General features: G+C 40.2%; 1 protein-coding gene across 18 annotated transcripts in view; it reads right to left on the minus strand.

The window, feature by feature from the left end:
• Positions 1 to 825: 825 nt before the first annotated feature.
• Positions 826 to 13,333, minus strand: part of Crem (cAMP responsive element modulator) — an 80,697-nt gene continuing 68,189 nt past the window's right edge. For 8 of the 18 annotated variants that reach the window (XM_059263703.1, XM_059263698.1, XM_059263708.1 and 5 more), the window contains 3 exons: positions 10,561 to 10,596; positions 7,507 to 7,663; positions 826 to 1,555 (listed from right to left, as the gene is read on the minus strand). In XM_059263703.1, the coding sequence (XP_059119686.1) occupies positions 1,411 to 1,555; positions 7,507 to 7,663; positions 10,561 to 10,596 (338 nt within the window). In that variant the 3' untranslated portion in view covers positions 826 to 1,410. The other 10 variants (XM_059263706.1, XM_059263700.1, XM_059263709.1 and 7 more) reach the window with 6 other exon arrangements.

Here is a 13,333-nt window from a genome sequence, read left to right on the forward strand (position 1 = left end):
TATAACTCTAGCTCCTGGGAGATCAGATGCTTCTGACTTCCTTGGGCATCTGCATTCACATACACAGACAACACGCCACACACACACACACACACACACACACAATTAAGAAGAAATACATCTTTTATAAAAGAATATTTGATCAAACTGGATATTCTGGCCCACATCTATAATCCAAGCACTCAGAAGGCTGAGGCAAGAGGAATGTGAGTTCAAGGCCAGCCTGGACCCACATGATAAATGCACACAGCTGCATTAAAACAAACAAAACAACAACAACAAAAAAAAAACAAAGTTGATTCATGGTAGACTTCAAGTTGTTGTGAAATTAAAAATGAAATCTTGGGTTGTTTTTTAAATTTTAACATACCTGAGGTTGCTAGCAATAATTCACAATGGAAGGTCATCAGCAGGAACTTTCCAGACCATATGCAGGAAGCCTAGAGCAGCACAAAGGCTGACTTCTGATCTCAGCCTCCCACCCATGTGTGGATCCCTGAGCCTTCCCTTCAAACACTGTCACTCAGTTTTGTCACAGTGCTGTTGACTGAACATGTGGCCTTGCACATGCTAGGCCAGTGCTCTACACTGAACTCTGCTCCTGGGAGCCCTGTCCTTCTGATAAAACGGCCCAGTATTTGCAAGGCTCATGACCCAGTGTAGCAACAAGTTCGTGTTCCTGGAACTCACTCCAGATACCAAAAGTATGTTGTCTCTTTCATTAGATAACAGTGAAGCAGAAGAAACTGCTGTAGGATTACTTGTACTGCATACACAGTAGAAAGCTGAGGTAAATGTTCAGATAGTTAAATAAACACCAAATACTACAAAGAGCAACCAACATGGTTCTATTGAAAACTGTCTTCAACTATGGCATTCAAGGACAGCAATACAATATTTTCTTTACAAAGTGATGATTATAAAAATCTATAAATGCACAAATTCATTTCTAGGCTATTCTTCTCACATAGCCATGTCATCAAGATGCACTTCCTTTCATTCTTTCCTGAGGTATTTCTGTGGTTTGATTTTATTGTACTGCTGGATGCACTGCCTTTGATCATCCTTTCCTAAAATGATTCTTAAAACCTGCAAAATGTTTATTGCATAGGACACTATTCAGGACAGAGAGACTGGGAACTGCAAATAGGTTGCACTGAAACAAGTCTTACAAATATTTCATTTTAAGAATTTGTTACATACATTTTTTTACAGTTTGTCTCTTCTAAAAAAAATTGACCTTAGAGGTAAGAGCTAATTAAATACAATGAAGCATTTTAGGAATGTTAGATATTAGAAAGTCAGATGAATGATACAAAGGAAAAAGCCATAATTCTTGCCGGCTATATATTGTATTGCATTCAAAAGCAACTGTACATGCTGTAATCAGTTCATAGTTAACTATTTCTACTAATCTGTTTTGGGAGAGCAAATGTCTTTCAAGGTTTCAAGTTCCTCTATAAGCTTCTTGTTCTGAACTTCCAGCACTGCAACGCGACTCTCCAGACACTTTACATATTCTTTCTTTCGACGTCGACATTCCTTAGCAGCTTCCCTGGAAAAAGTAGAAGCAGAAGGGCAAACAAAACATATGTTGCATGCTATTGACAACAGAGCAAGCTTGGTCATGTGAGTAGAGCTGCGCTGCAACCCGTGGAACAGTATGCCCAATTCACACCCTACGCCAAACTGGATTCTTAAGCAAGGGTTAAGAGACCCATCTACAAGTCCACACGGCCATTAGGAGGATGCTGTATCGCCTGCCTCGATTAGAGTTCACAGTAAACAAGGTCCAAGTCAAACACAGTTACTCTGCTTTATGGCAATAAAGATCTTTGAGGGCCTTGAGTTCCTCAATGAGAGTCTTGTTTTGGTTTTCAAGCACAGCCACACGATTTTCAAGACATTTGACATATTCTTTCTTCTTCCTGCGACACTCCCGGGCAGCTTCCCTGGAACCAACACAAGGCAAATGACTACAGGAACAACCTCCCAGCACAATCCAGAGTGACTCCGTGAACATCTGCCCCCCTTCTCCCCAAGCAGCAGCAGTTGACCTGAGGACAGTTACATAAAGCCACACAACAACTGAAGGAAACACGTGCCTCATGTAGAACGACAGAACAACTGAAGAGCATGGGCAGTTTTACCCAGATAGTGTTCTCTTGGGGCGTCCATGCCATGCTAAGAACGACCCTCTGTGTTCAATAAACAGCAACAAGAGGACCACGTACCTAGCAGAATCTCTATTAAGACATTTACAGATCTGTTCAAGCCTCTCAGTTAATTTTTAGCTGAAAAGATACACATACTCATCACAATGAGAAAATTTCATTTGATGAAAACGATTAGAAGAATCCTATGAAATCTCAAATGCCAATATTGAACAGTTGTATGCTTCAGTACTAAATCTCAACAAAATATGATCAACCATGACTGCCAGAAACAGTTTTCTGAATAGAAAACACAATATTGATAAATTATAACAATAAATAAAACACATACATGCTTATGATGCTGCTTGTGAAAATTAAAGAATGGAGTAACGTGACACAAAATTTCACAATGCAGATCATTTAAACTCACAAGTGTCAGAACGCCACAATTAAAACTATAAAAAGGAAACTGGCATAGTGGCACATATCTGCATACCTGGCATTTGGGAGGTGGAGACAGGAGAATCAGAGTCCAAAGCCAGGGGCTGGAGAGAGCAGTGGTTAAGGGTACTGGATGTTCTTCCAGAGGACCTGGAAGATTCCATCTCCAGCACCCACACAGTGGCTCACAACTGTCTGTAATTCCAGTTCTAGGGCATCCAACACCCTCTTCCGGTTACAGTGACTACCAGGCACACTAGTGGTACATAGATATACATTCAGGCCAAACACCCACACACATAAAAAAGTAATTAAAAAAAATTAAAAAAAGGTCAGGGCCAACCTCAGCTACTTTATGAGCATAAGGCTAGCCTAGGCTATGTAAGAGCCTATAATAAATAATAAATAAATAAATTTATGAAAATGGAAGCTAGTAGCTAAGAAGAGTAGCCTATGCTGTTCTTTAACCACTTGCATTTAATGCACATTAAACACATTTTACAGAACTTTAAGCAACCCAAGGGAAAAGACAGACCAACAAGCAACCAAACAACTGAAGCTAACAAAGACAAGTTAGTCACTTTCATGCATGGTTACAGGAAACAATAACAGTGCCCTATTTTCTCTCCTTTTTTTCAGAGTGGGATAAGGTGGCATAAACTTCACTTAACTCCTCCACAGGAGAGGCCTCTGCTAAAGCTTGATTTGGGAGTGCTCGGCTCTCGGAAACTGTCAGTCACTATTGCTCAACTGAATTTCCCAAAGGCAAGGTCGCATGTCTAAACACCAGTTGCCGCAATGGCAGTCGGCAATGCTAACCCCCAACCGTGACACATGGGACAGACCCAGCCAACTGCTGTATTTTTAGAAGAACTGACTCTCATGGACTGGATTTCTGTTTTCTCTGTGCAAGGCAAGTCAGCAGAAAAGGAATGTTGAAATCCTGATGGACTGCAGGAAAAGAACAAGCCCCCATTTCCTAACCAAGAGTGATGTACTCACTCACCCTGTGAATTCACCAAAGCTAGACAACTGGGTAATAAAACTAAAGCATGCAAAAGTAAATGGAGCTTGACAGAGCAGTGTCACAGCAATCCAGTGGACCCAGGGGGAGTGACAGCATGTCCAAGCACACAGGCCTGCCAGCTGGGGAATGCAACTCAATTCTCTTCCACCAAGAAACCGAAATTGATTTAAAAATATCTATGTTTTCATCATGAAATAAATATGTTAAATTCTAAATCTAGAAGGAAGACAGTCTTTCTATACAAACATTAAATGAAAGTTTAAATACATGGCAGTGTTGTGGGGTGGTTAGCTTTTAAACTCTTGCTTATTGAGCTACTTACTGTAAATATCCACACCCCATCTTACACTGTGTGTACGATGTGACTAGAGTCAAAATGTCCCAGGCACAGAGTTTTAGTGACCGCACAAGTGGCTGGAACATTCCTAAGTATTCTCCGCTGTGGAGAACACCTGCTTCTTCTATTAATAGCTCAGTTTGCAGCCTTGTATCTGACTGAGTCCATCCTCAGCGTGGAGAGGAAACAACAAGGTGAACTATACAGAAAAAGGATAAAGCCGATGTGCGGCACACCTGCACCGCCAGCGCTCAGGAGGCGAAGGGAGACAGGAGGACCACAAGTTTGAGGCCAGCCTGGACCACACAGTGAGACAGTCTCAAAGCCAAAGTCACAATAACAGGAAATGGTGACTGGACTGCAGAGGAATAAAAGCTACTGCTGACCACTAGGTAGGATATAATTAAGTATCAATGTCAACCGGTACATGAGCTCACTCATGCTAACTATAAAACCTGCATCCTCTCCATGAAGTCCAGTCTGAAGCTTTCCGCCAAGGGTCTTTTGAGGTGACCCTGGTGTAAGGACAGAGGAAGGCTCTGAAAGAAAGAACTGCTAGACAGCATACCCCACTTCTGGCTCCTCTGGCTCTATGATCGTGGCCGACTTGCCACTTAACCATTTCCAACTCCAGTTTATTATCTGCAAAATGAGACAAGTAACCACCCGGCCTCACAAGAGCTGAGACTGTGAGGGAACTGGGGGAGCAAGCTCTTGAAACTGGCCAAGCAGATGCTGAGTCACCAAGAGCCACTGGTGCTGATGCTGGCAGGCTAAGTGGTGCTCCTCAGAATCCCTTACAGCAGGGACCTAGTCCTAGTCAATGAAATGTAGGTAAAAGCTGCCAGAAATGTCTCTAGAGAAGAATCTTCTCAAGAGAGACGGAGACAGCTGCACTCTTTGACCACAACCATCCTCCCCTCTTCCTGTCTGACACCACCTGGAGCAGCAGCAGCCATCCTGTGGTCATGACAACAAACTGTACAGTCTGAAGATGCAGCAGCAAGGAGGAGCCTGGATCCCTGGGGATGCCATGAACTTTGTTCTGGCTGCACATACCTCTATACCTGCCATAAAGATAAAAACCCGACTACATGTTTTAGCCTCTATTTCCTTTAGTTATTTGTAGCCAAAATATATTCTATTAATTATTAATTATATATTTTAAATACAGGTGTATGCCATCACCTGGCTTAAGGATTAACAAAGCAGCTATAACACAACTAGGTAGTCTTGTGAGCTCCACCCATTTCCACTCATTTAGCCCTTTCTATACGAGAGAGACAGAGACAGAGACAGAGAGAGACAGAGAGAGAGACAGAGAGAGAGACAGAGAGAGACAGAGAGAGACAGAGAGAGAGACAGAGAGAGAGACAGAGAGATACAGAGAGACAGAGACAGAGAAACAAGTGTATGGGTGCCTGTGAACATCAAAATAGGGTGCTAGCTCTGAAGTTACAAGCAGTTTTAAGCAGCTTGTTATGTGTGCAGGAAACCAAACTTGGGTCCTTTGGAAGAGCAGCCAGTGCTCTTGACCTTTGAACCATCTCTCCAGCCACTCTTGGATTTCTGAACAAAACATTGCTGATGAAAAACTATGACCCGAGACAAACTATTGATAATTGTTTCTGTTTTTATAATCCTACTTCTAGTGTACACACTCCACTCTAGTGTATCACTCCATTCTCGTGTATACACTTCACCTAATGATCTAGGCAAGCAGTAAGTTTGGTAAACGTAGCTAACTTATGAAGTCACACAGTATATCAAATTGAATCTTTTAAAAGATTATTTTTTTTATAAAGTTTTTTTTCGTAGTGGTGTTTATTGTTTGTTTTTGTCACCCTGGTTAGCCTAGAACTCTATATGTAGACCAGGCTGGCCTCAAACTCACAGATATCCACCTGCCTCTGCCTCCCAAGTGCTGGGATGAAAGGTGTATGTCACCACACCTAGCCCTATTTTTATGTGTATGGATGTTTGCCAGTATTTATGTATGTGCACTACATGCATGCCTAGTGCCTATGGAAGCCAGAAGAGGGTACCAGTTTCCTAAGAAATGGAGTTACATGCAGTTATAAACCACTATGCGAGAGCTGGTAATCAAACCCAGGTTTTCTGCAAGAACAGTAAGTGCTCTTAACTGCTAACTCCAGTCTTTAAGAGTGTGAGTGTGTGTGTGTGTGTGTGTGTGTGTGTGTGTGTGTGTGTGTGCAAGCTTCTGTGTGCATGCATGCATAGGTGCCTGCAGAGGCCAGAAGAAGGGCTGGGGTTACAAGGTACTGTGAGCCACCTGATATAGTTGCTGGGAACAGAACAACTCAGTTCCTCTGCAAGAACACTAGATGCTCTTAACTGCTGACTCATCTCTCTAGCTCCCCGACTGTCATTTAAAGGACCACTAATGCAGTGAACACAACCATCTAAGTCCAGACCCAGTTTACAGGGCAGTGATGAACTCAGAGCTGAGTTTCAGGGATTCAGCTGCCACATCTGTAGGTTAACTAAGTTGGTAACATCGGATGAGTCAATAACCACAGTCGGCCTTTGCCACAGACAGGCAAAGCGGCTGGCCCAGCCTAACTGACTCATTTTCCTGCAGTAAGGATACAATTGAACACTGAGGGATATGTGACAAAATACACCGGGAAACTCTTAGACAGCTCTGTTCATTTTGAAAATTGAACTAAGTTGTCTCGTTCTCCACAATAAGAACTAAAAAATTAATATTAATTAAGTCATACAAATAAAATATTATTTAAGTTTGCTTTTAATATGATATGCTGATGACTAAACAATGACACAGAGTATGGAGCAATAATAAATGAGAGAAGTGGTGGTGCTTAGGAGACTGACTCAGGAAGCTGAGGCAGGAGGATAGAGAAGAGGATGAGAGCGAAGACTGCAAGCACACTTCCTATCACACTAACAGGTATCTACACGGCAGGGCATGAGTGATTTTTGTTGTTTTGTATTTACACTTGACTAGAATTTGTCAAAAGAACATGTACTTTATTATAATGGAGTAAAAACAATACAAAATAGCTAAAAGGATAAAATACCAAAAAATGCTTTAACATTTCAATTTATTTTGCTAATAAAAAAGCTAAAAAAAAATCAGGGTCAGAGATGTATCTCAATGTTTGCCTAGCATGCCCTAGGTCCTAAGTTCTATCCACAATACCAATTGGGGGGGGGGTGCTAAAATTTAAATTAAATTTAAATTTTAAAAAATTGCTTGTCACAATACTTTTTAACAAAATATATAGAACAAGCTTTACTTATAATCAAGAATCTAGTAATATTATTTAAAAAAATAACATCTTTTGATTTCCCTTATAATATAAAGGAATATATCTCCTGCTTATGAAATGAGCAGGAACTCACCAGCAGACAAACTAGCATCACAGGTACAACTTGAGCATAGACAAGGAGCCACAGAACACTGAACCTGAGAAGCAGCTTAGCCACAGTAAGTCACTATGTTAAGCGCACACGGCAGCAGGTGATGCTTCCCGGTGGCTATAGATTACCCAGTACTTTACCTGTTTTTCATCAGCCTCAGCTCCCGCTTGCGAGTTGCTTCTTCTGCTAGTTGCTGGGGACTGTGCAGACTCCCTGGTGAGGCAGCCATCACCACACCTTGTGGCAAAGCGGTAGTAGGAGCCCGGATCTGGTAAGTTGGCATGTCACCTGTGGCAGCTGCAATGAAACAAGGTATTACAAGCTTATATCACCAATTCACTAGCTAATATTTTACACAAAATTAATCTAGAAATGGTATAGTTTGTACATGTCAGTAGAGATTGTTTTGTAGAGGTAAAAGTGATTGTTCTTATTATAGGGGTCTTAAATATCAAGAATTTTATTTATCAAATTGGAACAAAGCTAAAAGTACTTTAGCTTGTCCCTTACACTTTTGAACATGTCTTAGCACATTTTAGCACTTTTTATCTCAGGCTAAAGCAGATAGGCTTTCCAACTACAGTCCATTTTAGCCTGCACCAATGATGTGCTGGTAACTCTAAGGAACTGTTCTTTGGGGGCAGGAGTGGAGAACCTTGCTCTGCAGAGTCTAATGAGTTCCACAGCACAAACATTTTCACTGTGGCAAGTTCAAAGATACCAATGTGGCCTCACTCAGTGGCAAGTTGGGAATAATGTTCACAAATGGAAACAATCTGAAGATTATTACAAATGATAAGCATTTGAGAACAGTCGCTGCTTTTAATGATCTCTATTTAAGTGTGTAAATATATATGGACACTGATTTTACAACCAGCTCACAAAGGTCCTGAAAGTTAACATCTGGCTCTAGCAAACCAGTAGAAGGCAGCTCTAGTATGTCATCACAAATACTCCAAGTAGGACACGGCCATCCTCCAGATGTTCCAAATGGGACTTTCCTGTGCCTATACCTGAAGCAGATATTCAAAGCCTTTCAATTACAAAAATAAGAAGAGGAAACATGAAAAGGCAAAGGCAAGGGAAGGAATCTAACTGGCTGTAGATTCAGTTAAAGATAACAGGAAAAAATGGAAGAAAAACAGTAAAGCTCTTAAATTGGCTTCTTGAGGAATGTCCTAAATTTATTGTCATGACAGTTGGAAACACTGTGTACATGGAAATCTCATCAAATAAAGTTTAAATACTTAAGAAGAAAACAATGGATAAACTAACATGTTAGCATCTTCTTACTCTGTTGGTCATCTTGTGAGAAGAGATAAGAGCTGGAACAGGAGGCCACAGCCCTCTACCTTTTTTTACCCACAGCCAAGGAAGGAGGTTATAAGTCAATAAATGCTGAAACAATGCCCCAGCTAGAGGCTGCCCTGGCTTCCTAAAGTCAGCACAATGACCAGTGACGAGGGTGAAGTTGACACAGCCCTGTGCTTGCGTCTTGCTGGCAGCATGAAAGCACACCTGCTTCCAGTTGGTCTCTGAGACTACTCGTAAACAAGTGTAAAAACAGTACTAGAAATGTGCAGTGGGTGAGGGGCTCTTCTGTCACTGGCATACCCTAGATAAAGATAGCTCTTTTCTAAAAGAAAAGGAGAGAAAGGCGGGAAAGGGAAGAAGGAATCGTTTCACTGTACTTTCAATGTGTACGTTGGCTATTTTCTGTTCTCAATGTAAAAAAGCTGCTAAGGGCATTCTTTTCATTTTTTAAGCGAAGGAGGGCAGAGTCACTTCACAGATGCAATGTATATGAGAAACAGTATTTTAAAAACAAACAAAACCCTTTTGTCTGTCTGCAGAAGCCATAGCTGCCCTTGGAGAGCCAGACTTGGTAGCATGAGGGACAAGAGCAATCCCAAATGAGGCATTCTTCAAACCTGCTGGGTAACAATTTAGTGGCTTTCCCTCTGCAGAGGATGATGAATTGAGTATATTAGTTCTGAGAAATAAGGGAAGCTTGGCTCCATTGTGCTCCAAATGTGTATTCATTCTATTTGTTTTAACATAAGCCCAAGATTACAACTCACTAGTTCAAACAAGAAGTAGGAATTAGTATAAATTAGGAGTTAAAACAGATTCCTATATCAACCCAAAGACCCTATGATACACTTCCATTGGTTAATGGATAAATTCTATATATACAAATATAATCTTAGTGAAGTACACCAAAGTAATTTGGGGAAAGACTTTTATTCTGAGAGAATCTAAATGTCAAATTTCTTTGAAACAAGTTATGAGAATATGTTTATCTTAGCATCAGTCTCTAACACTATAAATTCAGTGGTAATTTCAAAGAACCATCCTACAGTCTCTGGTGACATAATTTTATCCATGCATTATTTATAAAGCCCAGCTCTGATTCCCATCTAAGTACTAACCATGTCCAAACTATTTTTGTAAGGGTTTTTAAGGTAAGATCCTGCTATATCACTCAGATTGGCACTAAACTTTCAATTTTCTTGACTTAGCCTAAGTGCTAGGGGTTACAAGCAGGTGGCACCACACCTGAGTTTAGAATTTCATTTTAATTTTTGAGAATCCATAGGTCATGTGTAGGGCTTAAAAATCATGACTGAAGATAAATAATAAGAAAAATATGCTTTGCTGTAATAGTATACCCCAAGTTTATTCTCAGGAAGGCAAGAACTTCCAGACAAGTCAAGAACAGTATCTTTCCACTTTATGCTCTGGAATCTAGCATAGGTCTTTGTATGCAGGATGCTTAATGGGTTTATGTGTACCCTATCAAGTCAAGTTTAAACTCCCTAGTGTATTGCATAGACATGCTGTCACCTAGAGTATTTAATAAGCTGTCTTGCTGTGGACACTTTATTGTAGCTGTGTCTTTAACACAAAGATATAGAAAGTCCCATGAGATGCCACATGCTCATTCAATCTGGCATTTCTTGACAAAGGTATTGTTTTCCCTAATACACTTTAGATATACCTAACACAGCAGCTTAGAGGCAGGGGGTTCTGATAATGTGTTTCTAACCATCTAACTCCTGGCATGAAAAACAATTCCTGGAGCTGTCAATTCTAATTATGAACTGCATACCTCACTTGTCAAGCTCTAACACGGTACAGCAGAAAAAGCACTGGATTTGGGGTCTGGGTTCTAGTCCAGCTCTGCCACTTACCAGCCATGTGACTTGGGGCAAGGTCAGTCTCCTCATCTGTAAAATGGGGATACATTATCTCATTTCATACTCACAAGAAACCCTGCAATGCATGTCAAAATGTCTAGTACAGTGCCTGGAACACAGCAGACACCTGGTGCATTAGTTCCCTTCCAATCCCCTCCCTTCATGTCTGAAAGACAGTGTTCTAAATTACACTTACACTATATTTAGCTAAAAGGCTTTATAACACCACCAATAATTCTTCCCATTAGAAGTTCCCCTTCTAACAAGTCTGACGACCCAGAGTGTATGACTCCTAGTCCTTAGGAAAAACAAGTCAGAGATAGAAGCAAAGACGTAACAAATACCCCCAAACACCTACTCTGATAGCTTCCAAAGAGAAGCTTTCATCAACACCCCCAAAGGACCATCATTTTATTCAATTATTTATTTATCGAGGCACACATTGACTGAATATAAGGGGCTTTGTTGGTTTGCTTTGGTGTTTTGGGACATAATCATAATCTTTCTGCTTCAGGCTCCAGAATACTGGGATCATAGACCTAAGGCATCATGTGTACCAAAGTCCTCACCTTTATGTCACCTCACTGTGGACCACTAATCTTAACCTCGGTAAACAATAGGGGTGACTTAGCAATTATACTTGTAATGAGGAAAAGTGGCTTTTCCAAAGCTCCAAAAAGTTATTGGCACCTTCCTCACCCCCCTCCCAATTTTCTCCCTCTTAAGCAGCACACCAATGCTCCTAGTTCCCACATGAGGCCTCTCCATGCCTTGTGTCCCACTCTGTCAGAAATTTCCCTTCCCATTGCTCCTTTTTCTCTAAGAAAACAAAATCCTACATAAAAGTGATAAGCAAGCAGTGAGCATTTTCAACTGGGTTTAAAGTCCTATAGCATATAGACCATACCGAATTAAGTCATTAAATGTTTTCAGTTTAAGGCCAGCAAAACAGCTCAGGGTGTCAAAGTACTTGTCATGAAAGTTTGATCCCCTGGTTTCCCAGACAGAAGATGAGAATCAACTCTTCAAATCTGTCCTCTGAAGGACAGATGCCACGGCATGAGTTGCACACCTGCACACACACACCTGCACACACACACCTGTGCACACACACACACACACCTGCACACACACACACACACACATACACTAATAATAAATAAATTTTTAAATAAATATTTTCAGCTTTTATTTATTTGAGGTATAGTCAACAATTTAAAATTATATATATTCAAGGTATACAATATGATACTTTGATGAATTTATATACAACGTGAAATAATTACCATATTCAACCCAAGTTACACATAAAGGGGCTTCTTAGGTTGTTTATTCAATGAAAGTCTTAAAAGTCAGGAAATCTATGAAAAAGACAGGAAATTATAAATACTGAAATTCAAGGTCCTACAGAAAGACAAATAAATGCCCTATTGCCTTATTAGAATAACAGTCTAGGAAAAAACCCATTTTGATTACTTAAAGTGGTGCTAGCTTCATTTTATACATTTTAAAGCTATGTTTAGCATGCTATTATGACCCATGCTACATTAGCATTTACATATCAGTATCAGGTGAATTTGAGAGCAGCATAGCACAGTATGAGCAGAACCAAAGGATTGTGAAGACCAGGGCTGCTTCACTGCTAGCTAGCTTTGTAACTCAGAAGAGTGCCTGCCTACTCTCATCTACATTTATTCACAGAACTACTATCCACGCAGTGCTACGTGCCCTGTGTGGTCAGTGAGCATAAATGTAAAGTATCTCTCCTTTTCCAGGGTTTAGTATGGCTTTCTCCATGTAGGCCTCCAATGCTTCAATCTGTACTTCCTTCTTCCTGTGTCTACTTTATAATCTGAGTACTTTGTTAGCTCTTTCTTTAATTTGTATTTATGTTTACCTGTAATAAATATTTTTCATAGTTTACATATATTTACATAAATGTAAAAATGTTAACATAGTTACTTTATTAGGCATTATGTTCACATAGGAAATTAAGACAGGGAAAAGTAAAATAACTATCCCAAACATTGCATTAAAATGCATTCACCAAGTGGAGACAACATCGTAACTGTCCTATGAGCTTTAAGGCCTTATTGAACACAGTGCAGGTTGTTCTTCTATCTACTTCCAATGAAAGTATAATTTGCTTTAATAGCAACTTGAAAAATTAAACCCTAATTAAAACCATCCCCTTATGTCAAATTTTCCTAACAGAAATCGCCAAAGTGGTATGTATTCCCTGTTCTCCTGCATCAAATGCTAACATACTATTTTCCAAATCTGAATAGTTGAGAAGTCTGTTTCACAATTCTGAAACCCTCTTCAATATAACATTACAATCCAGGGTCTAAGACAGGAAATGGGCTCTTAACATAATCAATTATGAATAAAACCAAAAAAAGACAATACAAATTTAAATTACACCAACAGAATCAACAATATTATTTTTTGTTTTGTTTTGTTTTTTATTTTTGTTTTTCTAAGACAGGGTTTCTCTGTGTAGCCTTGGCTGTCTTAGAACTCTCTCTGTAGACAAGGCTGCCCCTCAACTCACAGAGCTCTGCCTGCCTCTGCCTCCCAAGTGCTATGATTAGTTATGTGCTGCCACCACTCAGCAACAACATCATTTCTATATTAGATTCCATGACCCTATTAGAGACGCTGCAAAGGTCTTTCCTGGAGCAGTCATTAATATTAGAAGCCTGATTTATGTCTGGATCTCAGGCAAACACTATAGACCATGGGTCATAAAATCAATTTCATGGGT

The sequence above is a fragment of the Peromyscus eremicus genome, chromosome 5 (assembly GCF_949786415.1).
Source record: "Peromyscus eremicus chromosome 5, PerEre_H2_v1, whole genome shotgun sequence".
Lineage (NCBI taxonomy): Eukaryota > Metazoa > Chordata > Mammalia > Rodentia > Cricetidae > Peromyscus > Peromyscus eremicus.